General features: G+C 34.4%; 1 protein-coding gene and 1 long non-coding RNA gene across 3 annotated transcripts; both read right to left on the reverse strand.

The window, feature by feature from the left end:
- Window positions 1–66: 66 nt before the first annotated feature.
- On the reverse strand, window positions 67–2,296 carry LOC112729300 (uncharacterized). The gene is made up of 3 exons (XR_003166469.3): window positions 2,122–2,296; window positions 1,973–2,028; window positions 67–1,894 (listed from the first exon to the last, which is right to left on the reverse strand). It is a non-coding gene; the product is annotated as an uncharacterized lncRNA (long non-coding RNA).
- A 17,741-nt stretch (window positions 2,297–20,037) lies between these two features.
- LOC112727634 (carboxyl-terminal-processing peptidase 3, chloroplastic) lies at window positions 20,038–25,490 on the reverse strand. Of its 2 annotated transcripts, none has more exons than XM_025777471.2 (12): window positions 24,381–25,490; window positions 23,550–23,631; window positions 23,291–23,421; window positions 23,010–23,096; window positions 22,688–22,766; window positions 22,354–22,433; window positions 21,920–21,955; window positions 21,612–21,731; window positions 21,415–21,501; window positions 21,164–21,313; window positions 20,686–20,793; window positions 20,038–20,470 (listed from the first exon to the last, which is right to left on the reverse strand). In XM_025777471.2, exons 1-12 carry the CDS (start codon window positions 24,690–24,692, stop codon window positions 20,207–20,209), a joined length of 1,536 nt encoding a protein of 511 aa, XP_025633256.1. In that variant the 5' UTR covers window positions 24,693–25,490; the 3' UTR covers window positions 20,038–20,206. The 2 variants fall into 2 exon arrangements, with proteins under 2 accessions (XP_025633256.1, XP_025633255.1); XM_025777470.3 differs by having other exon boundaries at window positions 22,688–22,778.
- Between the last annotated feature and the right edge of the window lie 1,003 nt (window positions 25,491–26,493).

A 26,493-nucleotide genomic window follows, 5' to 3' on the forward strand; every position in this document is an offset into this window, starting at 1 on the left:
ATTCATTCTTTATAACCATAGCGATGTATATTCATTCAGCTTCACACCATTTCCCTCATAATTCATCTTGTTTACCTCTTTTCTTCATTCTCAAGTTATCTCAAATTCCAAACTTATGCTAATTACTAATCTTACTAGCAAAATCTAGGGTTAACAGGATAAAAATAGGGGGTTTAGGGTTCAAAATCATGTTTACAACAGAAAAACATAGGTGTTGGAAAATAGGGCATGTGCGTGCGCACAACTCAAAGAAAGCAGAACGTGTGCGTGTGCACATATCACTAAGTGTGCATGTGCCTTACCTGTGTTAACGCCACCAACAGAAGGCCTATCCTGGCGTGTGTGTGCGCGCAAGGGCGTGCGTACGCATAGGTGAATTTTTTTCTTCTATTGGGTGCATGCGCATAGCTATGTGCGTGGGCACACATCAGAAAATCTGATTCTGTTGTAACATTTAAAAATTCAGTTTTTCGCACTAAATTTCTGGCATCCATATCTTCCTCTACAGAATTCGGTTTTCCACAAACCTTATATCATTTTCAAGCTTTTAGAACCTTCTTTAATTTAAAACAAACCTCATTTGCATTTGAATTTTGAGGAGCAAGTTATGGACTTCCAAAGTTCATTGAAAGTTACTTTTTGCCAAATTACACTAAACCCCATTTTTACCAAAGGTCACATTTCTTACCCAATAAACCTGTACACTTACCATATATCAATCCCTATATCATTAATAATATCCACTAATACCTTAATATTCACACCAATACATGAAACTCATACACTAATCATAAATCCACCCTTTCCAACCACAAGCTTCCATTTTGAAATTCATTAACCCGTTTCCTCTATTCATTAATAACCACTCATAAATCATCTTTAACTAACTCAACAAGCCATAACCACCAAATTCCATTAACATATATCAAAATCATTGTCAACCTTTCTGTTCCGAGGGTTACCTGAAACTGTAGGTCGATCTCGGATGAGATCTGTGGTGGCGGTCGAAGCTGTCGTGTCCGACTTGTTGGACTTGGTGGTGCTGCTGATCCTTCGTCACCGGAGGGTGGTGGTACCTGCAAGAGACTCTGATGCTTAAGTTAGCATGGGCTTTAAGCAGGTTTTTTGTGTAGAATCAAAGTATGAGTTATACCTGGGTGCTCCAGTATATTTATAGTAGTGTGGGCTGACCTTTCTAGATAAGATAAGTTAGTTACCTTATCTTATCTTTAAGTGAAGTCATCTTATCTCTAAAGGGAATCACTTTTATCTTTCTAGGCTTTAGCTGCCTTTAGATTGGGCTGTGTCCCTTTGTTTGGGCCTGCTTGGGCTTCTTATAGCGATTTGGCCGAACTCTTTAATGAAGAGGTCGGGGGACCTGACCTGAAGAGGTCGGTCGCTTTGTCCTCAGTCAGCCCGGGTCGCATAGCTCGACCCAGGGTATGAACACTTTCATTAGCAATTCCAAGAACACATATCCAACAATGTCAACATCTCATACTCATAATTTTCAATACAAGCTCAAGCATTAATATAACCAATATCATCACAAAGCCAACCATTTAATACATTAATTTCATTCATCTCATGACCATTAATTCCAACACAAGCCAAGTCATCAATTTACCATCAACATCACAAGACTAGCCATTTAATGCATAAAACCCTTTTCAACTTATCCTATAGTTCTCTAGCCTAAGTTTTCACACAACCTTATATATTAAACACGCGAAACCTAAACCATACCTTGGCCGCTTTTCCACGTATTTTCCGAGGCAACTCATCAAGGTCACACACACAGCCCCCACAAGTCCAAATTCAATAAAGCTTTAGCGCCAATCTTTCACCAAGCCTCCATTGTACTCAATTATCTTCAACATACACATATACAAGCCTAATTCACATGTATTACACCCAAATTCAATACCCAAGCTCATATAAACGGAAATTGGTAGAATTCAAGAACCCTCACCTTAAATACATCTTGATTGAACAAAGGCTCACAAGTTTCTCAAGCTAAACTTGAACCTAGAGAACCAAAATCACAAATTTTCAACATGGATTCTCACTAATTTTCTAAAATTAGAGGGGAAGCGAGGCTGGAGTGTTAGGGTGACTTACCAAAGAAATTGATCCGATGAAATCGTAGAGCTCGACGCAGTGATCGCGTGACCGCCAACGGTGTGACGATCGGAGCTCGGAGCAAGAAGTTATGGTGGATTGAATTTTTTGACCAAGGATTTGAAAGTGTGAATTGTTCTTCCCCTTCTCCAAATTCTGTAACGTGAAATGGAATGAAAAGGGAAGGGATGTTGTGTCCCTTAAAAGCTATTGGGCTGAATTGGGCCTTGGGCCCGGTTTGTTCGGTTCGGCCCGTTCGGCCCAATCTTGGACCAAATTCTTTAAAATTGGTGTCAAAATTCTTGTTTTGAAGAGTTATATCCTATTTTAATATTAGATTTACATTTTTTATTTTCTTTATTAAAGTTTAATTTATTGACTAATTATTTGCTAATTTTTTGGGGTTTACAATTAACCTTGTGTTTTGGCCCCAAGTTTCATTATCAACTATTGATTCACAGCAGAGTAAAGTAGCCACCATTTTCTTCAATTTATTTCAAATGGTTATGCAGAGGGATGGAGAAATCAACAAGTAATTGATTTACATGTTAATGGAAACAAATTACTTTTTCTCTTCTAATTATGATTAAATTGTACATGTTGATTTTGATTTGACCTAACTTCCTTGATTTGCTTTCCTTTCTTCTTATTTTGTGCTCAATGAAAAAGTGAAACACTTTTTTTCTTCTTTGATGCTTAGTGAAAAAGTAAAACCTTCTTTCTCTTATATGCCTTACCTGAACCAACATAGCACTACCAGCTAGAGATTGCTTTTCTTTTTTTTTTTGAATGGCAATGGGCTGAATTTTGGATTCAATTATATTTAGCAGCCTTGGAAGCACTTAGTTTTTCTAATTGGGCTTCTTGTCTTCTTGATTTGGGCTGCACAATAAACATAGGTCTGCAACACTCAATAGTTCCATCAAATCCTAATTAGACATTTAACCCAACCATCAACATGTTTATCATCATCAAATATTGTTCAATCCATCAAATTCTAATTAGACATTTAACTCAACCATCAACATGTTTGTCATCATCAAATATTGTTCAATTTTTTCAATGGAAACATTTTAAATATGTCCTACAATGTTTGTCTAACCCAGTGATTATACAAAGTAAACTACAAAAAATATAATGAATTATCAAATTATTAGTAAAAATATTCTCTATATTTGTTAATGACAAGAAAATTTAAAAATATTTTTAAAATGTGATAAAAATACCTAACTATTAACTATATATTCTCAAAAAGAGATTAAAAATTAAATTTTGATATAATTTTTCGTAAACATGATTTAAAAAAAAGATACTTTTATCTTTAAAATTTGGTAATTTAAATAATTGTTTTTGCAATTTTTTTATAAATAACTAAAAATGTTTTTAGAAAATGAGTAAAAATCAAGAGATCAAATTTTTGTTTTATTTTGTGGGTACACGTGCTAGATAATTATCTAATTATTTTCACAAAATTTCATATTAAATATAAAAGTTATTTGTTATTTATACAAAAAAAATTGTATTTTTTATGTTTGTATCTTATTTTAAAATATTTTAAAATTATTTTGTCGCTAACAAATTTAGATAACAGTTTTTTAAATGATTTAATAATTAGAAGGCATTTTTGATAGTTTATCCGATTAAATATGTTGGAGAATGCACATATTGTGGATGTAAGACGCTATAAGACACATAAATTGAAAAAAACCAGAGTTCATAAAATTTGAATAAGATTACTAAATTAACCTTTTGGTTAATTAATTCAAATCCTTACTTAGGCCTACTAACCAAATCCAGTCCCCTCCGGGCGATGATTATTGATCCACAACCACAAGATGTATGTAAAAGTTAATTTTAATTTTATTATAAATGTAGGGTCAAACATAATAAATAATAAAAATATATAGAACTTTATGATCCTAATGGGATAAACTATAACTTAGATCCATCTCTGCTATCAAGACAACTACTATAACTCTTAAGTCATTCTAATAAAATAAAGGCAGTATACCTCCAATTCAAATTCTTTAATCCAAAAGTCAAATTAAGCCAAACCAAGAAAACCATGTATTTGTCATGTTTGTGATATGCAATTTGCGAAGCAAACTGACTTCAATAAGCAGTTGAATTCACTTGGCATCACACTAATTTAATTTTAAGTTATTATATACCATTCGTTGATTCCGAAAGACGTAAATAAAAATGGTCCATCTATATATATAGCTACATTCACAATCCAAGAGTCAAGAAATCAAATTACGTATTGTATTTATTATGTAGGTTCTTCAAGTGTCACATGAAAGTGATGAGGTTCCAGATTCCTCTCTTTGAACCTTTCTTCAACGCTCAGAAACGTTGCTATGTCAAAGTTACTTAAGCTGCCTTGAAAGAGAGTTCCCAACACCTGCAATGAACTCAGAAAAGATGCCCTGCCAATTAATCATTCTTTTTACGTTTCCTATAATAATAATAATAATAATAATAATAATAATAATAATAATAATAAAATGATAAATTACATAGATAAAATGATTGAGAATCAATATTATACAGATTCTAAACTGAATTGTATTATATATCTGTCTCATTTGTAACCCTATGTAAATTTAATCAAATAAGTCTGATTTAAGCTTTTAAAACATAAATTGAATTAAATGAATTCGATTTAGCAAGAATAGTTGTAAATCGAAACAAGTAAATTCGATTTATTATGATAAATTTTTTTACCCACGCAAGACGCAACCCATGGTAAATCAAAACAAATGAATTCAATTATAAGAGAAAATGCCCATGGTAAATTAAAACAAAGAGTAAACTACCATTTCTATCCACGAAAGTTGAAAATGCTGACAGATCTACACATAAAAAAAAAAGAAATTACCATTTGTACCCATAAAACATGGGTTCCATACAACAAAATTATCCAAACACTAAAAAATCACATAAAAACCCCAAATTATCCTTATTATCATCCGTAGCATCTTTTTCCTCCCCACTAACCATTCCATCATCCTCATCTGCTCATCACCTTACCACCACCACCACTAACCCCATCCTCTATCTCTCACCAATAATTAATTGATTTTCAAACAATTCTAGCAGCAATCTTTTCAGCTGCGAGCCACCTCTCCTCCTCCATGACAAATGTCGTAGCATCTGTTTTCGTTCCTGCAGCTTCTAGCGTCAGCGACTACTACTGTCATCCTCCTTCTGCCGCCACCCCTCCTTCTCTCCTTCCTTGTCTTGCCCTCGCCGACCAGAGGATCTTTGCACCAGCCCCTGCTTCGCTGCCACCAGCAACCCCTAGAGACGCAGTGCCCCGCCCCTCCTCTTTTCACCGCCGACCACCCTCATCTACCGTGGCTACCTTCTCCTCATCACCAAACCAGTGTCGCCGGTGGGCCACCGCGCCAGCCGCCACCATCGCGGTCCCCTTTGAGAACCAAAACCGTGACGAGTTCTCCCTCTTTCTGTCTCTTTTGCCATCTGTTTTAAACCACTGAACCCTATTCACTTCAACTTCTCCTCTTCTTCCCCTTCTTATTTCCTTTTCAAGAACTAGAGACCTCCAAACCACCATCATAGCCCTGCCATCATCTCCGTCCGCACTTTCAGCTGCCAGAACCGCCGCGAACCACCGTCGTCTCCACATCTGTGATGAACCTGAGCCACCCTCACCGTCCCAGTCGTTCTTTCTCTTGGTCTAGACCACTGCCAGCGAGCCACTCACTAGTCTCGCACCTCCTCCACCGAACCCTAACTCAGCCCCTGTTCTCACTCTCTCTTCTACTCCAACGAGCTGCCAGTGACATCACCATCATCATCAGCTTCTCAATCGCCGAACCTTCAGAGAAACTACTGTAGCTAGCGTCTCTCTCGCCGAAACAGAGCTGAAACAGAACAAGCTCACCCTTGCCTCTCAGAGTTTGGCTCTGCTGATCATTGCTCAATTCATTCAATTCCCTACATGACCTGTTTGAGTTTGGTAATTGATTTGTTGCAGGGGCATTAGGTGGTAGCACTCTATTTTGAGTTCAACGAAAAGTTGAAAACGATGATGATAAGGGTAATTTGAAATTTTTATGTGATTTTTTAGTGTTTAGATAATTTTATTGTATGAAACCCATGTTTTATGGGTACAAATGGTCATTTCTTTTTTTTATGGGTAGATCTATCAGCGTTTTCAACTTTCATGGGTAGAAATAGTAGTTTACTCTAAAACAAATGAATTCGATGTACAAGAAAGAATGCCCTAGGTAAATCGAATTAAATTGATTCGAATGTCAGTGAAACGCAAACAACATAATTTGACTCCAATTGATTCAATTTAGTGTTGGTATTCTATATAAAGGATTTAAATTAGGTTGATTCGAATTACAGCCACAATTCTCTCCTCTTCTAAAACCCCATGCAAGAGTGAATTCTGAGATCACAACACAACAAGGTTCAAAACTGCAGACATGGAGGACGACCCAGATCGTATCTACTAATTGGATGGAGTTGCTCATATTGCTGGTAGCATCAACGAAAATGTGAGTAAATAAAATCTCTTTTCTTCAAGTTAGATTAGAAATATTATCAATATTCAGTGATTTAGAGTATTTGATTATAAATATTAGTTAGAGTAGTGATTAGAAACTTTGTTAAAAATTTTTAAAGTAGAAATGTCAGTGATAATAATGATTTAGAATTATTTTAAATTAGAGTTCTTTTAAATTAGAAATGTTAGTTTTAGGTGGATGTAGATTTAGTATGAATTTGATTTCTATCAATAAGGTTAGAATAGCATGTATGGTGGAAACACCATGATTGAAGTTTGCATGTATGTTATGATTGGACTTTAAATTTTTAGGATCAACTGGAATATTCCTCCCTAGATCGTCATCGCTATCCTCATCTATTATGACGGGCTCTACATCATCGTCATCCCGTAGTACATCCTCCATGAGATTTGGTTCACCATCCTCCGATCCCCTAAAATCGGGATCATAACAGGAGTATTTGTCATCGCAATTGCAAGTTTACCAAAAGATCGACTATCACCAATTTTTCCATTATTAACACAGTTTAGATCAAATTCAAAGAATGGAGATGCCACCAAAACTGTTTCAAGTGCAATTACAAGTACAAATTAAGAGGCAGCAATAGGCATTGAACTAAAGACTCCTAACATTGCTATAGATTGAGGAATCTGATTAGATCCTCTTGAACTAGAGACCACATCTCTAAACTTGGCCAATAGTTCATGGGTTCTCATCTCGAAAAACTGACGACAGCAGTATAACAAAACTTGAAAATCTTATTCACTTTCTATTACAAAGGAGTCATATTTCACACCATTTTGGACAACAGAAATTGGAATGTGATCAAATAATTTCTTTATTCATTTCATGCTATGCACTCCCAATTTCTGGATTATAGCATTTTGAAACTGAGCAAAATTCATAAAAGGATTAATAAAAATACTCAATGGATCTTTATCAGTAAATTTTATTCCATCTCGTATTTTTTTCATAATCATCCTTCTGTAGTGTACAAGAACTAAACCATTATCGTCATTAACCATTGTGAGTAAAACTCTGATGAGTTATAAGTAAATTCGAATTATGGTAGGCTTCATTATTTAGTAAGTGGAATCAATTAGACTCAATTTACCTTGGAGTTATATCTTCAATAAATCAAAGTAATTTATATCGATTTATTACTGGCTTCCCTATGATTTAAATCAAATTTGTTTGTTTCGATTTAATAGAGGTTGAGTGTGTCAATAACTACTAGCTAGTAAATTGAATCTACCTATTTCGATTTACTATTACTCTACTAAATCGAATTCATTTGATTCTATTTACATTGAAAGAGCTTAAATCAAAGCTTGATTCAGTTTACATAGAGTTACAAATGAGACAGGCATATAACACAATTCAATTTATGATATCTATATAATATTGATATACTCAATCATTTTTTCCATATAATTTACCTTAACAATAACAATTCAATTTAAGATATTTGTGTAATATTGATACTCAATCATTTTATTCATGTAATTTACAACAATAACAACAATAATAATAATTTGCTTTTTTATCGTTTTATTTGGCCATCAAATACAATTGCCTTATGATCCCGGAATCGAGTACGGCACTACGGCCTTTAATACTTGTGATTTTAGGAAATTTCAAGCAAACAACATTGTCCTAAAGTAAATAGATTTTTTGTTTATGTGCTTTATGATATATTATTGAGGTAAGGTCTAATTTAGTATTTGAAATTCTTAGGGCTCATTGTAATAGTTTTTTTATTTTTAGAAATGATGATTAAATTGGTTTCAGAATTTATAAATCGTAAATTTTTTTATGTCTAATTTAACTGTCGTCAATATAGTATTGATACGGAACAACAGTGCAACACTATTAGCACGACAACTTCGACAATAAAGTAACGTTGCTAAAACTTTAATATAATCAAATAAGTGTTTTTTTTTTTTTTTGAAACAAAAAGAGCTCAACACAAATGTGGAGCATTAGAGGTATAAACCAACATAAATATTTATAGTAACCACCTAAAATTTTCAAGCAAATGCGTATCCCTATGTCATCTCCGGCATTGTCATCAACAACAAAAGGGATTGTCGCTCCTCCACTCCTTGTAGCTAAGCATAGTCATGTTGATGATGTCTTCAGCACCTTTTCCTGTATTCTGAAATAATCGCCTATTCCTTTCTAACCAGACGTTCCAAATTACCACGAAGAAGCTTGTAAACCACTTCTTACTTTCCTCCTTCCTCGTGACACCAGTCCAGCTTTGAAAGTGTTCCTTTAAAGTATCCAGAACGGACCATTTTTTGCCAAGTTCTAATAGCCAAGCGCACCACACATGCCATGTAAAATCACAACCAAGAAACAGGTGGTAGACATATTCAACATCCTTATTACATAACACACACACATTATCACTCTGATTAATAATGCCGAGTCGACCCAGTCTTTCTTTTGTATTCACTCTACCTAACAATACAAACCATATAAATAACTCAACTCTTGGAGGGGCTAAACCTTTCCAAACAGTCTTAGTAAAGCTATAGCTTGTTACGTCCTCCGGAAGCGTCTCCACCTATAGTACCTGCACAAAGGAGTTAGTAGAAAATACACCTTGCCTGTCAAATTTCCAGACAATTCTATCCTCTCTGTCAGAGGCTAGTTTAACCGGCCTCAATGTTTCATGTAATTGATTCAGAAGTTCCAACTCCCATTGGAATAGCTCACGCCTCCATTGGAAGTTCCAAATCCACTCAAGCCCATCCCAGAACCCACAAGCCCCTATGACAAAGCCTTTTTGGTTTGAAATCGAAAATAGCCTTGGGAACCTATCCTTTAGAGAATCACAACTTAACCAGACATCTTCCCAAAAGTGAGTCCTTCTGCCATCACCAACCTCCATTGCCAAGCCAGTTATCATCTTATCTCTTATAGATTGCTCCTTAAACTGTATCTGACAAATGTCCTTTCATGACCCCCCCTCTAGTAGGTAAATCCTGGATTGATAACAACTGGTTAGGGGAGAGATTATTACAAGAGCAAACCACTTTCTTCCACAACGGACACTCCTCTTTAGAGAACCTCCACCACCACTTAAATAGCAGGGCAGTATTGCAGAGCATCGCATCACCGACTCCTAGCCCGCTTAGCCTCTTCGGGGCTTGGACCACTTCCCATCTAACCAAAGCCATGCCGTTCCCCCCATCCTCCTTTCCCCACAAGAATCTCCTTTGTAATGAAACAAGTTTCTCCGCAACAGCCTTCGGCATCTTATATAAGTTTAAATAATATACCGGCAAACTATTTAAAACTGACTTAATGAGAACAAGCTTCCCCGTTTTGTTAAGTACCTTGGATTTCCATAAACTTAGCTTCTCCTCCACTTTGTCTATTATTGGCTTCCAAGTCTTGACCAGCCTGGGATTCGCACCGAGAGGGATCCCTAGGTATTTAACCGGAAGAGCAGCTTCCTTGCACCCCAGCAGACTACACATCCTCTGTACCCAATGTTGATCACAATTGATTGGTATCAAACTTGATTTCTCAAAATTAATACTTAACCCCGACATCAGTTCAAAGCATCGAAGAAGCCTTCTGTAATTCTTAACCGACTCTTCCTCTGGCGGGCAGAATAAGACAGTGTCATCAGCAAACTGGAGATGTGACAATTCTATATTGTGTCTCCCTACGAATAGAGGGGATATCCGACCATTTCTCACAGCCTCCCCAATCATTCTATGTAGGACATCAACAACCAATACAAATAGGAAAGGAGAAAGAGGATCACCTTGTCGCAGACCTCTACCCATCTTGAACGGCTTAGTTGGTGATCCATTTATCAACACTGACATAGTAGCTGTGCCGACACACTCCATAACCCACTCCCTCTACCTGCGCCCAAAGCCCATCTTCTGCAAGACAATGTCCACAAATCGCCACTTTACCCTATCATATGCCTTTAGAAAATCCAACTTGATTATAGCCGCTTTCTTCTTACTCGATTTGAGCCAGTGCACCGTTTCGCAAGCAATAAGAGCGCCGTCATGTATTTTCCGACCCTTAACGAATGCACTCTGAGTCTCTCCAACCAGTCTTGGCATAACTGATCTCATCCTCCTAACCAAAATCTTAGAAATCACCTTGTACACACAACCAACCATACTAATTGGTCGGAGGTCCTTAATCTCCTTAGCCCCAAAGAACTTTGGCCCTAAAGCCACCCATGTGAGATTCGAGTCTTTCGGTAATCTAGCTGTCTGAAAGAACCCTAATACCGCTGCCGTGAATTCAGCCCCGATTTCATCCCAGCACTTCTTGATGAAGTTCATGTTGTACCCATCACTTCCTGGCGCCCTAGAAGATTCACAGTCCCACACGGCTTCTTTAATCTCCTGAGGCGACGGTAATACCTCCAGAGCTGCTGAATCTTCTTCACCTATTAAATTCACCATTCCGTCTCTAAAGCTTACCATCGGAGACTCCTCCTGATGATACAAATTCTTATAGAATTCTCTGATAGCAACTTTTATTCTTCCTTGATTCCTGATGACCCGTCCGTTAATAACCAAAGCATCAACCCTGTTATTCCTCCTTCTTGTTGAAGCAATATTGTGAAAGTACCTGGTATTTTTGTCCATGTCCTTCACAAGACGGGATCGCGACATCTGTTTTCAGTGTAGTTCCTTCCTTGCATACCACTTCTCGCAGCAAGTCACCAACGCCTTTCTTCTTGTCTCCACTGTTCCATTATATAGTCCCATGCTTACCATGTCATCTACCTTTTTTATCTCCTCCTCAAACTTCATAATTTTCTTATCCATATCGCTAAAGTTATCTCTGTGCCATTTTCTCAGAGGAATCGTCAAGGCCTTCAATTTATCTGTGAGTTGTAAATTCCCTAATCCCTTCCATTCTTCCTTGACCACTCTTAGAAAACCTTCATGTGTAAACCATGAGTCAAGACTCCGGAATGGTCTAGGGCCATATCTCATGCTAGTATCCTCTACTATCATCAGGCAGTGATCTGACAAACCCCGTGGTCCTCCTCTCAAGCGAATCTCCGGGAACTCCTCCATCCATTCTAGATTAACCATGACTCTATCAATCCTGCTACAAGACCGTCCTCTGAACCAGGTAAACGTCCGGTCAGTAAGCGGTAAGTCCACCAAGAGCATATCTTGTACCCAGCTCTTAAACTCTTCAGCAGAAATGGATAAGCTAGTATTACCCTTTCTTTCCTCTACCTATATAATTTCGTTAAAGTCTCCCATGAAACAACAAGGGACCTGACATAAACCAGCTGTATAGCTCAACTCTTCCCACACAACAAGTTTTTCGTCTCCAGCATGGGCACCATAAACCAAGAAAAAAGCACAGTTAAAATTGTTCTTCAAAATGATCCCTTCTATGCATAACCATCTCTCCCCTTTATAACAATTATTCATTTTAAAACACATTTCATCCCACATTAACAGTAGACCACCTGAAGCACCATCAGACTCAACATATTCCCACCCAACAATATCTTGCCCCAAGAAGCTTACTACCTCAAATTTTGTGACTGTACTCTTTTTTGTTCCAATCAAGCCTAGCATATTCAGCCTAAATTTTTTCTTCAGGTCCTTAATCATTCTCGCCTTTCCATCCCCCCTCAACCCCCTAACATTCCATGAGCTAAAAATCATTTTAAAATACTAATACACACCTTATTTTTATTCTTAGGTCTGCACCGTCTTGCTTTCGCCTTTTGTTTTGCCAGTCTTCTTTTCTGAGCGATTATTTCATTCTGAGCTTGCAGTGCGGACATGATGTCGTCTTCTTCTTCACTATGCAACACTGCGCCAGACTCCACTGCTAGTTCCCATGTTCTCCTGTTTTCCAGCATCTGCTCCTCTAAATTTGAGCTCTGATTTTCACCAAAGTCCCCATCGTTGTCATCTTCGCCTCCCACCCTCAGAGCATTTCTGTCTTCATCCCCGTTCGGTACCAACATTCCCGGACCTATCTTCAATCCATCTCGACCATGTTCAGCATCGTCGGCATCAACTAGCTTGTTCGCACGTCTTCTGTCTAGAGCTTCACCTGTCAAAAAGTTCCCCCCGTCCGAGCCGTTATCCCTGTCAATGTCCTCAAGGATACCATCGTCACTAGCAGCCTCATGATCGCCATTTTTGTCTCCATCTGCTTCAAGGTCTCCAAGGCATTCAGCCAACACTAGCACAGAGCCACCAGGCCTCCCCATCCCTCTACCTCTTCCATCCTCCAAGACCACCGGAGTCGACCCCAACTCATCGCACCCTCGCGCCTCAGCCCAACCGTTTCTGCCGTCCATTGCATTCTCACCCATAGCCCGGACCACTGCAGCTATCGTGCCTCCGATCTCCGAGACTGGGTTCTCACGGAAAGGGCCTTCATTTCCAGCTCCTCTAATTGGTAGGGCCAGAGACGAATTAGCGCCGCCAACTCCCTGGTTTGCTGTTGCTGTTGATTCGCGAAGAGCAGGGCTGCAGTCACACGGCGCGACCATCTTCCCTCGACCCGGATCAGTGCGACCCGGTCCACCCAGGTAGGACGCCCCAGCGCAGCATGTGGCTGTTGAGGAAGCACTAGGCCCAACTCCAGTTCGTGGCCCAATGTAGTGAGTATTCTTGTTAGGCCCAATTTTCTTTATGCCTTGTTTTTTTTTTTTTGTTTTGGTCTATCTCTTTCAGCTCTCCCTTGCAGCTCATGATTCAAATTTTCAAAATCCCAAGAAACGGTTTTCTCAGAATCTTCATAATTATTCAAAGCGGCAGTCCCCACCAAATCTGCATATTCTTTAATGACTTCTTTATTTGATTCCTTCGTTAACAGATTGTGGCGATTTCCTATTAAATTCACATTAATCCACTCATTCAAGATACTTTCTGAAATTACGCTTTTGACCTCGGTCGGTTCACCTCCTCTCGCCACCACCAATAGCAGCTCTTCTGCCTGGTCTACGCATTCCGGTCGGTTCACCAGTCCCGCCGTACTGATAGCCGCATCTATACAGTTACTTGAAGTATTTCGTCTTTGTAACTCGCCGCTTGTGTTCCCAACAGCTACCTTATGCAACTTATAACTAGTACTTTCATGTGTCTCGCGCCTCACCTCTTTCACCATCACATCAAAGCCGCTTATACCAATTGTAATGTGCACCCATTCGTTGATCACGTCTATAATGCAAGTATCAATTTGAACTCGTCCAACACTAAAGTTATAGCACGATTCCGTCAACGTATCACATCCAACGACTTCACCCCATTGACTCCCTATGGTTTTAAACGTTTCTCCCGACCAAGCATGTAGCAGAACTCCAAAGCATTCGAGCCACACTCTTCTGGTTTCACTGCGCTCTGACTCCTCCCATCGCCATACAATATGGAAAAACTGTAGGAGGCTATTCATCTTGAAGGTGTACGTCTCTTCAGCACTCAGCACACTATCAAACGTCAGTAAGGCTTTGTATGCGCCTAGTTCTCTTACTTGAGTGACTTGGGGCAAGTTGATTGCAATCTGCTCTCTCAAGGAATTAAAATTAATAGCAGTTGTTGTCCCTCCCACAAGGCTTCTCTGCAGCCATTCCAGATTTTCTTTTGCCACATTCACTTCCACCTTCTTTGTCCATCCATTTCCATATGGATCGAGTTCTTTCACCGCCTTTCCCGCTTCTGTTGCATTCACCTGGGCCACTGCCCTGCGTAGCGGCCAGCAAGTAACCATGTTTTTTTGGTCATCTTTTTTTCCATGGTTCTCTTGCTTTCATTCGTATCCGTCTTCCTTCTATATTTTGCTTCACCTACAAACACTACCCTCCCTCTCAATCTCATCCGATTCATTTCCTTTACTGCCTTCAAAGCTCCCCCCTTCGTAGTGTAGCGTATAAACGCGAAGATATATATGTTATCACTTTTTTATTTTCGTGATAAATATATATCATTTATACGACCCGTCCAGTTAAACAAGTGATACAATTCTCTCTTCGATACATCGTTAGGAAGGTTATCCATGAAGATTGAAAAAGACTCATTCTCAAGTCTTCGATATTCCTCTCGATTCCAAACTTTGGGATCTTTGTCTTGTTTCCTAGGTCTATCCCTCCCTGTGTTTCCCACCCACTCTCTCTCTCTTTCAAAATTGCTTAGTTTTAATCAAATAAGTGTTTTAAATCGACTAATTACACTCATTTTAATGTCTACACTAATAGATAAAATATTGACTAGAAAAAAGAAAAAGAAATTTATCACACCCTTACTATCTTTAATTTAATTAGCAATTGCAAATTAGACATTCATATATACAATTTTTTTGTGCACGATAGCAATAAATTTTAAATTTAAAATCTCATGTGTATGCTACTCAAACTCCTCACCACTATACTAATTTTAGTGGCATCACATGGCACCTTCTAACCGCACGATTGTATATAACTTGAGAAAACATGAAAGCAATAAAATCCCTTTTTTTTTTGGATTGAACTCATTAATCAAAGGGTTAAATCTTTTTCATTTTAGAGACTAATAATTCTCTATTCTATGACTAAATTCTGATAAAATTTATATTATTATGACTAATAACTTTTTTTTTGTGTGGACGTGTCGTATGAAACTGCATCTTTGGAGAAGACTGATTTTTATATTTTTTGGTTCTAGTATGTTACTAGTCTCACTTGTTTATGTTGATATTTTTCTTGTTTGGGTTGTATTTTTTTAATTTTTTAGTTTCAGAGTATCTTGTCTTGTATCTTGTGTCATTTTGTGGTCTTATATCTCGTCACTTCTTATTTAGAATCTTGTGAGCAGTTAGAGGGAAGGGGGCAATGCCCCTCCATCCTAAATTAATAATTTGTACATATAAGTTTTTAATTTTTTAGTTTGTTTCTTTTTAATTTTTAATTTTTTTCTCTTTTTAACTTATATTTTTTATGTTGGCTATTCCCAAAAAAATTTTTATTTTCGCCCCTGTTTGTGAGGATTTTAACTTAAAAAAAAAACTCTTTCCTTTTCAATCAAATTAAGGCTTTGATGTCTAAGAAAAAAATAGAGAAAAAAAAAAAAGAAGTTGCATGAATTTTTATTTTTTTAAATATATTTAAATAAAAAGAAAATGAGAATAAAAGATACTTTTATCCTTATATCTTATAAAATATATTAAAATATAAAAAAAAGTAAATATTTTCTTTTTAATTTTTTTTCCTTTCTTTTCCTTCCTTCTATTTTCTTTTCAAACAAATACACCTCAAGTCCTCAAGTGATTAACAAGCGGCCTATACAGCAAAACAGTTTATGAATCCAAATTTGCCAATGATCCAACCAAGCCATAAAAAAAATTAGAGAGTAGGTTGCAGCATAAGTGGTCACTAGTGGTTACCATACCTTATTGTTTCACTAAGTGTAACGTAAGGGACTCCTTTGAGGACGCCATGTCACCTTGCATATTCATTGGTCTTGTGGGGACTCTCAACCAAAAATGGAAAACTCACCTTCTAAATGGTTAAATGTTGATAGTACCTTTTTCTGTCTTAGAAATCATGATCTTTAACGATGTAAAAAATATCAAGCTTTGAATCTTGTTTAAAAATTTGGAGCCCCATTTTTGGATCAGCTTATTAAGTTGGTTAACTATAATAAGATTTGGATGTCAGTAGTTCAATAATAATCTATATTTATATATAAAAAGATCGATTAGGATTTTTTTTTCTATAGTATCCATCATTTTAGAATTTTTAGTTTATTTAGTTGAATTGACTTATTAAAATAATTTATCTTTTATTTTTTTATTAAAGTGTACAAATAAGTTAACCACTTGATTAATTCAAATTAATTTAAAAATATTAGGATATTTGAATTGTTATATTCATGTTTTGGCCTCTAAATTAATTTCATATTCTCATATTAATTACCGGTATCCGCATTAACAACAATATAAATGTGAAATATCGAGTTAATATTCGATTGATCTCTAATTTTACATGTGAATCTCAATTTAATTCTTGAAATTTCAATTGTTTCTATTTGATTTTTAAATTTTACAAATGTGACTCACGTTAGTTCTTGAGATAATTTTTGATACACAAATATTAATAAAATACTAATATAGATAGTCAGATGTCATATTGGATCTTATAAAATAATGCAGTTTTGATTTTGACGTTCAAATAGTCCAAAAAGCGATAGTGTATCACTTGCTTTGTGAGGAAAAATTTTAATAAATACTACTCTAGCGTGTTATCTAGGTTGTCCATGTCAACGTTCCGTTAACGTATGTACGTCAAAAATTATTTCAGAGACTAATATGAGCTACATTTGTAAATTTTAAAAACAAAATAGAGACAATTGAAATTTTAAAACTAAATTAATATTGGGATATAAGTTCACCAACCAAATTAAATATTATCTCTTGAAATCAAAAGAAAAAAAATTCAAATGCAAAAATAATTAAAATTTAAAAGATACATTAGTATCTAATAATTCATAAATGTTAATAATAATGATGAGGAGGATGATGATGACGACCGTTGAACATCTCCCTAACAAAGTTTTCCTATATAAGTTCTCAAATCTTGGTTGCCATTTTATAGTAGGTGCCTACCAATACAATCTTGACTCTCTTTTGCCTACTTAATTGAGCACACAGATATATACTGTGAAAAAAAATGGCACCATTTGGTAGCTTCAAAGCTAAAATGATGATGGTAGTAATGGTTGTGGGGTTGTCTTATGTGACCAACATTGTTGCACAAGATTCAGAGATTGCACCCACAGCACAATTGGAAGCTGGAGATGGCTTTGCTTTCACTTTTTCTAGGGTGGCCTTTTGTTCCTCTTTGCTGGCTTCTCTTGTTGCATTCATCATGCATTGAATTGGATGTGTGTTTTAAATGGCTTTATATTTGTTCTTATATATGTTGTTTCATTCTTGAAGTTGGTAATGTATTTCTTTTCTTTTTTCTTCTTTCTTTTTTCCTAGCTTATTATTATAAGAATAGTTTTGTGATGTGCAACATTATGTAATTTACTTCCCCAGCTTTGAAATTTTGAGTTGGATATGTTATTCTTGTAATCTATCCTTGTAAAATTGATAAATTTTGATGCTATGCTTTATTAGATTCTTCATTATTTCAGTGCATTGCTTTGAAATATGAATAAGGTTTTGGTATTAACAATTTAATTCCTAAAAGGAATAAGCATGTCTGTGGCTCCTCAAAGATAACAAAATATTTCAAAAGGTTATGCTAGATAACTAATAACTTTCTTGAACAACATGAATAACGGGCTCTAAAATTAGCCCAATTCAAGTAAAACACATTACACTCTAAATTACTTACCTAAATCTTAATATTAGAATAGCCATTCGCACCGCATACCTAGTAAATTAAATATCCGATATATCTATTGTTCACATTATTTAATATTTTTATTATCTACCTATACTTTTCCTATTTAAAAATCTAAGTAATGAAAGAGATACTATTGTGAGGTATTTTTGTCGATCACTAACCATATTTAAAAGACTATAAATGTATTTGTTTCTTTCGAGAGCTAAATTATCATTATATTTTTTTTGTTAGAAATTAAATTAGTTCTTTATCCTACTTGCAAAGCAAAACTTTCTTTGTTCATGCCATAATTAGCAAAGGATTCAACTGTCTCATGATGTTTAAACTATTAAATAGTTCTAGTAATAAAACATGTTTTTTAAATTTTTTAATAATTATTAAATAGTCCTTATTTAATTTTAATTATAAATTAATTTTTTATATATTATTCAATTATAAAATTTGTCATTTATTTTATAAAATATTATTTTATTATTCATCCATTATATTTATTAATAATTAGAAAAAAATAACGAAATAAATATTCTATTAATCTTGATCTCCATAAATATTTTGACAATGTAGATCAATGAGTTTTTATCCCTTTATCTGTTACATCCGTACAAGTTAAAAAATCGTGTTTGTTGATAATTCAATTGATTGGAAGTACAACACAATCGATTGAATTTTGCACGACAATATAAGTTTTTTCAAAATTCATTCAATTAGAATTGTAACACAATCGATTGAATTTCACACAGCAATATGAGTTCTTAAAATTCAATCGATTGGAAGTGTTACACAGGAGAATAAAATTTTTTCAAGCAAATATAAAATTCAATTAGTCCATATTTCATACATATTAATAAAATAAAAAATAAAAAACTAATTTCAAATTAAAATTAAAAACAATAAAATTTTAAAGAAATCCAACATAAAATTACAAATAGCATCATCATCAAGTTCTTAATAAAATTAAAATAACAAAAATAAAGATAAATATTTTATCATTCTTATTCTAACTCAAAGTTCTTACAATATTACTTTTTAAATAACAAACGTATTAAATTAATAATTTCAATGATTAGATTAGTGGTTGTTTTGAATTTTTACAAGGTCATAGGTTCAATAGTCAATACTCACATCCTTCACTACACATATAATTTTTAAATATATATTATATAATATATAATATATTAGGGGTGCAGGTAGGGTAGGGTACACCCTGAACCTGCACCCGACCCTATCCACACCGCACCCTACCCATTGATAGATAACCCTACGCGATCAGGTTGAGTTGGGTTGGGTACTCGCAGGTAAGGTATATATTGTCAGCTATATGTGGAGTTCAACTCTATTTAATGGTTTATTATTAATCAATGAATTGCTGTATACACAAGGTAAAATTTGAATCTCCAACACTTGTTTAAGCAGACAAGTCAACTAATCACTCGACCAACCCAAGTTGATTTTTCTCAGTATTATTAACACTTTAATTACTATAACTTTGATGAGTTTAGCTAACTTGTACCTTAAGAGCTCATATTAAAGTTGCAAATTGAGAAAAAATTTTATTGAAATATAAAAATTTTAAATTTTTAATACATTTGTTTTACATTTATTAAGAAAAAAATTTAAAAACTTTCACTAATAATAGTCTTATTAAGTACTCTTAGGTTGCATTTGGAAGGGAGAAAGAGACGGAAGATAAAAACTTAGAGACAAAGACTAAATTATGTCTATGTATTGTGTTTAGTATTTAGTGTAAAATGTATTACACTGCATTTGTCTCATTATCCTATTTGGTTTAAAATAAATATGGAGATTAAAAAGTAGATTTAAAATTTAAAAAGTTAAATGAAAGAATTTATAGAAAGAAATGTTATTAAACTTTTAATTTCTATCCCTGGAAATTTTAATTTTAGTCTCTGGTCACCAAACACAATACTCAATCTCATTACCAGACCCAAAAAACAAACACAACCTTAAGACACGTGTTAACTAAACCCTAACTTGATAAATGAAATAAAATGCTTGAACTTGGAATTGAATTCACCTATTATTCCATTGATTTTGATATTATGATATATACAATCTCTATATTCTATAATGTGTATCAATAGATATCACAAATGTACATTCTACCAAAAACCCTTTTCAACTATAAAGTTGAAGAAAGAAAAATGGTAGTTCAAGAAAGTGTAAATGTTCAAGAAGCAGTTCCTTTTGACTCCTCCATATCCAATTCATGTTCTGCTACCATAATGCATGAATCTGCTTCAAGGGATGAAACTGAGTTTTTCTTGTTACTATTGTTATTTTTCGCCGAAGCTTCCATGGCCGAATTGAGCATCTCTGTTGTGCATTGTATGTCCGGCGTTATGCCGACCTGGTCTATGTCATGAAGTGCCGGCGATAGATATTTTGCGACGGTTACAAAGAGGGCTGATCCGTCATGAAGCTCCGTGACGCTCTGCCATAAGATGTGGCAATTCAGCAAACATGGCTTAGAAACTAAATAATTGTTCATATAGTTCTTGACTCTGAAGTTAGTTAATATTCCAGTCATATAATTCCAAAACTTAATCAACTTAACCGGATTAAAAGAACTGCTCTTTCATGCTTCGATCTCCCGAAATATCGGTTTATAGCATGAACATCATTATTTAACAAATGCAATAATGGTACCTGAATCTTTCCTTTACCAAATGTTTTGTGCCCCACGAGAATAGCTCGACCATTATCGTGTAATGCACCGGCTAAAATCTCGCTAGCACTTGCACTTCCCTCGTTGACCTGTTACACAAGGAACATTTCAATTTACTAACAGAAGCAGCAAAGTCGAGAGCTCGGTTTTAGAGACAAAGTAAAATCTTGCAAATAGAAAAGGTGATAGAAAAAGATTAAAACCAAGGAATGAAAATGATTCCTCGAGCCCGAACCTCGCTCACACAAGAAGATCAAGTTCCACACAAACACAGGAAAAGTTTGAAAAATAAAACTCGATGTGAATTGTTTCATAATATGGCATGGATGATGGATGCAATAAAAAGGAATGAAAATAGTTTCTCTTTCACATGAAGGCTAATTCTTACACATTTTTTAAAGATTGTAGTGGAACTAAAAGACAGCCAAAACCAATAAATCAAGCAATTTTAGTACTCACAATAACCACAAGTGGATCATGAGTTATAGCATGTCCATCGACCATGGTAATCGGTAACATGTTCCCATTTCTATCGATGGTATTCACTAGAGTCTCGTCCCCATCCAACCACATCTGGGCAACATCAAGGCCAGCTTTTACCAAGCCACCCTGCAAAAAAATTAGACAAGGAAGAAAATGCTTCTATGTTAATCTAGTACACACACCATGTAAAACTATGCATAGAAATTCCGATTGAACAAGTCAGGTACCGGATTGTTTCGTAAATCTAGTATGTATGAGTGTACTCCTTGATTTTCCAATTCTTGAATGGCATTCTTCATGTCTTCAGCAGCAGTCTGTCAATTTGGAAGAACAATTGATTTGAATAAAATACAGAATTGCAAATTTTTTAAGAGAGCAAAAGATTATTTCAACCATCTCTTTGAATACTTGATCCTTTGCTCACCTGAGAGAATGCGGACAATTTTACGTAGCCAGTTTTTGTGAATTGGCCAGTTGGTAATCTATGAGGGATGATGGCACTTGATATTGGAGAGAGCTTAATGTTCTCGCGCGGAAGTTTAACCTTCAAGCACATGGAGGAGTCAATTCGGAATTGGATCAGCTATAAAATTATGTGAAATTTCCAAGTTCCTTTAAAAAGGGATTAAGGTCAGTTATTTAAATTATTTATGCACAACATAAGCACATTAACTAAAAGGATAAAAGTTAATATTCCATGAATCATGATTACTAATAAAATGTTAATTGTACCTCTCGGATGGAAGATTTTTTCATCATGTCTTTCACCTGGAGATGAAATTCAGAAATTAGTTTCTAGGATGATGGTCAATTCGCTCACAAAGCTTGTCAAGGAACCAAGGAGTTAAGAGACCAAAATTTTCTGAAACCACCCAGTATCAAGTGTTCACTTTTTCAAAACTAAAGGTTGGATTGGAAATTACATTATCCCATTTATAAAGAACAATCAACTCTGTAATGGGACGCGTGGTTAGAAGAATGCTTTTACATTCCTAAGAATTTGACACACGAAACCTTACATCGAAAAGATTTTACACAAGAACATTCCACAGACTACACACGTCGTAAAAGTAATCCAAAAATGAGCTGCTGAGAATAAACGCAATAAAAAAAAGAATGGTTATATTTAGAAAAAGAAATAGAATGTTGAGAGTTATACTACGAACCTTTACTGTAACGGTGGTTCCAGCATTCCCTCGAAGCCTCTGTGCTGCAGCTTCACTAACAAGGCCATCAAGCCTCTCCCCTGCATAATCAACATTAATTAATAAAAAATCAGATGTTTCTCTTCAGACCCATAGTTTAATCCCCAAAATAGACTTAGACAAGCCAAAATTTGATGAAATGTCATATCAGAAAGAAAATGTTTAGCAGCATAAAGAAACAACACAGGATTCTATATGAGGAAACATCTAAGCAATAAGCTTGCTAATTCTGGCATCTTTACATGAATAGCTTCATCAAAAAGAAAAGAATGTGGATCAGATATTTGTTTGATACCATTTATCTCAACCAACTCATCCCCTTGATGAATACCAGCACGAGCAGCTGGACTGCCTTCAATGCAGGATAAAACAACCTGTGATTTCAACTTGAAAATCAATGTGTTTGTTACCAGGTGATATTAAGAGATAATATTGTTGTAGTAAGAAACTCATGAAGCAGCAGATGAAAGGTTCTATGGCATAAACTGACATGAGTTTCAAGAATGGGAAGGCGAAACCAAGTTTTCCTTAAGTGGGGGTAAGTCTCAATAGCATTACAAATTGACCTCAGAACAATCAGCACAAATTTTTAAAGTGGTTCGTTGCAGATGACTAACCAAATGTCCAGTTCTTGGTTCAATATTTATGAAGAGGCCTACTCCTTGTAAGTTCCCATCACTTCCAATTCTAAATCCTTGGTATTCCTGTAAATTGGAACCTCCATTAAACCAAATCACAGAAGCTGAAGAACAGATTTATCGATCTAAGAAATGGTATTGTTTGAATAGTTCATTTATGACCTATAATCTATTAGATTCTCGATCATCTCTTTAGTTATGAATAGTATTTTCTGTTCACCAAGAAAGTATTACAGAGAAAGGGAATGTTAGTGTAAGACCTTTGGACTGATAATCCGAGTGAATGGATCGCCAAGGGTAGAAAGCATTCCTCTGATTTTTGTGTATGCTGCATCAGCTGAGTTCAAGGGAAACATTTCCACCATGGTTTGCTGCAACTTCAAATCCCAATCTAAAGCAGAAAAAGAAAGAAAAGAAAAAAAAAATTGAATGTAGATTTTATTATTGATCCATCATTTATGCACACATTAAAATTGGGGGAATTATTCATCAGGTGAAAGGTATGATACTATAAAGTACCTTGGTGATTATATGTAGGATCAACAAACGTTTCGCGAATTAAACCCCATGCTTCCACAAGGGTTCTCTGAACTGCATTTACCTGCGAAACAAACCTTTTACACTGTCAACAGAATTCATGTTGTGAACAAACAAAGCTCTAGTACTTACTACAAGGGTTTGTATGCTCAAATTCTCTATCACTTTTGCATGAAAATCAAACTTTATTTTGAATTAGACCAACAGTTGCAATGAAAACTAGCACAACATTATATGTTTTGATTACTATATTTATTAATAATTGCAAAATACTACTTCACTTGCAATCTTAAAATAAAAGATACACTATCACTCTATCAGTATAAAAAGGAAATTCAACATCACTCTTTAATCATGATATTATACTAAGCAATACTACGTGACTAATAAAATTTATTATTTTTTACTAATTCTTGGCCAACTCAACTCTAAATTCTAAACCCGAAATTCTAATGGTATAAAAATAAGGTGTTGGCCAAACTGTTATCCATTATAGTTATTATTATATATCATTTACCAAAGCATTCAACTCTTATATAAAGTATTCACTAAAGAGAAGATAAATGATAATTTTTAATTTATTCACTCTTATATGAAGTAAACTTATTTTTGTTCACTCATTTAAAACGACCTTTACACAGGAGTTTCTTTGAGTTTGTACTGAACTTCTCGTTTTAGATAGGGAAATCGGGATAATCAAAATTGAATGCTTTAGTATTTAACAGAACCAAAATAAAAAATTCATAGTCAATCAAACCAGAAGATGAAAAGTTGAGAGGAATTAGCAAAAAAAAAGAGAGAGAAGTAAATGACCTCAGGTGCACGTGAAACGGGAAAAGCAACGGTGAGAGATTCAGCAAGAGCCGAAGGCGAATCACAGAATATAGAGAAAAAAAAAGTTGCCGAAACTCCGAATCCAAAAGCGTGTTTTGCCGCAGATTCAAGCCATTGCTCCTTCAACGACACCGAAACTGACAACTTCCTCGTCTTCTGATTGTTGACCTTGTTCCTATTCCATGTCGGAAACCACAACCTACAAGGAGGCGGAGGAACCAAAAACACCGAATTAGGTTTTGATGGAATTGAATGTTTGTTGCAATCGAAGTTCAGACAAAGATTCTTCATTCTCTTTTGGTAGTTTCTTCAGCTCGGTGCTCCTTTTGGTATTGGTGGTGACCGTTAATGCTGTTAATCATGTATGTGTCGTTGTAAATTCGGGTAGAATTAAAATAAAATAAATAAATAAATAATGAATTTAAGGAGAGAGTATTCTAAACTTATTGATCAAGAGAATAAAAAAAAAAGAGTAAATGCTATGGTCCTTAAAAAATGGTGTTTATTTACTAAAAATAAAATTAAAAATTAATATTTAATTTAAAAGATATAAAAATAAATTATTTTTAAAAAATTAAAACTTAACACAAAAAATAAATTAGGTAAAAGTTAGGTAATAATTGTAGACACTATAAAATTGGCCAAAAAAAATTGGTGTTTTCTAATATAATGAATGCATTATTTTTTTTAAATGAACATTTATTTTTAATTAATATACTGATTAATTAGACTCATTAACTATTTTGCATGGGTTCATTAAAATTTAAAACTGTTTATTTTAATTTTTAAAAATAACTTATTTATTAAATAAGTTAATATTAAATCTAATTTCTTAGGTCATTATTTAGTGATGAAGACTTTTGATGATAAAAAATTAAAATACATCATTTTCAAATTTTATTATAATTTAATTTTGATTATAAATACAAAAATAATATTTTTTCTAACATAATATATATATATATATGAAGATTAAATTTCTTTTATTAAATCAAAAATTGAAGAAATTTATAAAGGAGAAAACTAAGAAATATATGTATATTTTATCGGAACAAATTAAAGATTTATTTAAAGAATAAAAATAGAAAGAAATAAAACTTGGGGGTTTTGAGCCCACTTGAATCTTCTTTGGTTGTGGCTGTGGAGTGCTCAAAGATCCTATATTCTTGCGTGTACGTAATACGTATCTAACTTCATTTTGCTACTCCTTTACACGTGACCACGTAGGAATCTTTTGAACGAATGTGTGATAATTCATCAAAACAGGTCATCTTCAACTTTTATTTTATTTCTGGCTAGCAATTAACAAACTCATTTTACTTGATCGGTTGGTTGAAATTAAAAAACCTGTAATATTCCTTTTAGGTAAAACATGGTTTCAGTCTTAGTTTTTGAAATGTTTTGAGTTATTTTTAATATTTATTTTGATTTAATTTTATTTTTAATATTTGATAAGTTTCAATTCTATTCTATCATAGTTATTAAAATTGGACCGATAATTGACCCACTCAAAATATTGGGTCACTGGTCGAACTGATTAAACTGGCATAATTAAACAATTATATAAAATTTAATTATTTTTTTATTATAAATATTTTATTTTGTTTTCATAAAAACAATTATTATTTTCAAATTTTGATACTTTATTAATTAGTTTATATTTATTGTATTATTATATTATTATATACTACAAGTATTTATTGAAAAAATAATATTAATAAATATCATATAATCATAAAAAAAATTGTGATTAATAAATTTTTTTGTTTATCTTTTTAATTTGTATATATTTAATAAAATTCATAATTAAATAAAATATAATTTATTTAAAAATGAGTGAATTTAAAATTAAAATAAATTAAATATAAATAAAATAAAAAGTTGCTATATGTATTATAATTTGTATATATTTCAATAAAAAAATATTGTAACTTGATGGTATGATCATTAATGATATATCCTTGAGGTAAGGGTTTAAACCCCACTATTGCGCCATAGGTTTGGAAAAATTTCTACTATTGCACCATAGGTTCGCCCACGTCTGCGACCTCCATTGGATATGGTGGGTTTGTACTGATTTTTTACTTTAAAT

This window comes from Arachis hypogaea, chromosome 12 (genome assembly GCF_003086295.3).
Source record: "Arachis hypogaea cultivar Tifrunner chromosome 12, arahy.Tifrunner.gnm2.J5K5, whole genome shotgun sequence".
Classification (NCBI taxonomy): Eukaryota; Viridiplantae; Streptophyta; class Magnoliopsida; order Fabales; family Fabaceae; genus Arachis; species Arachis hypogaea.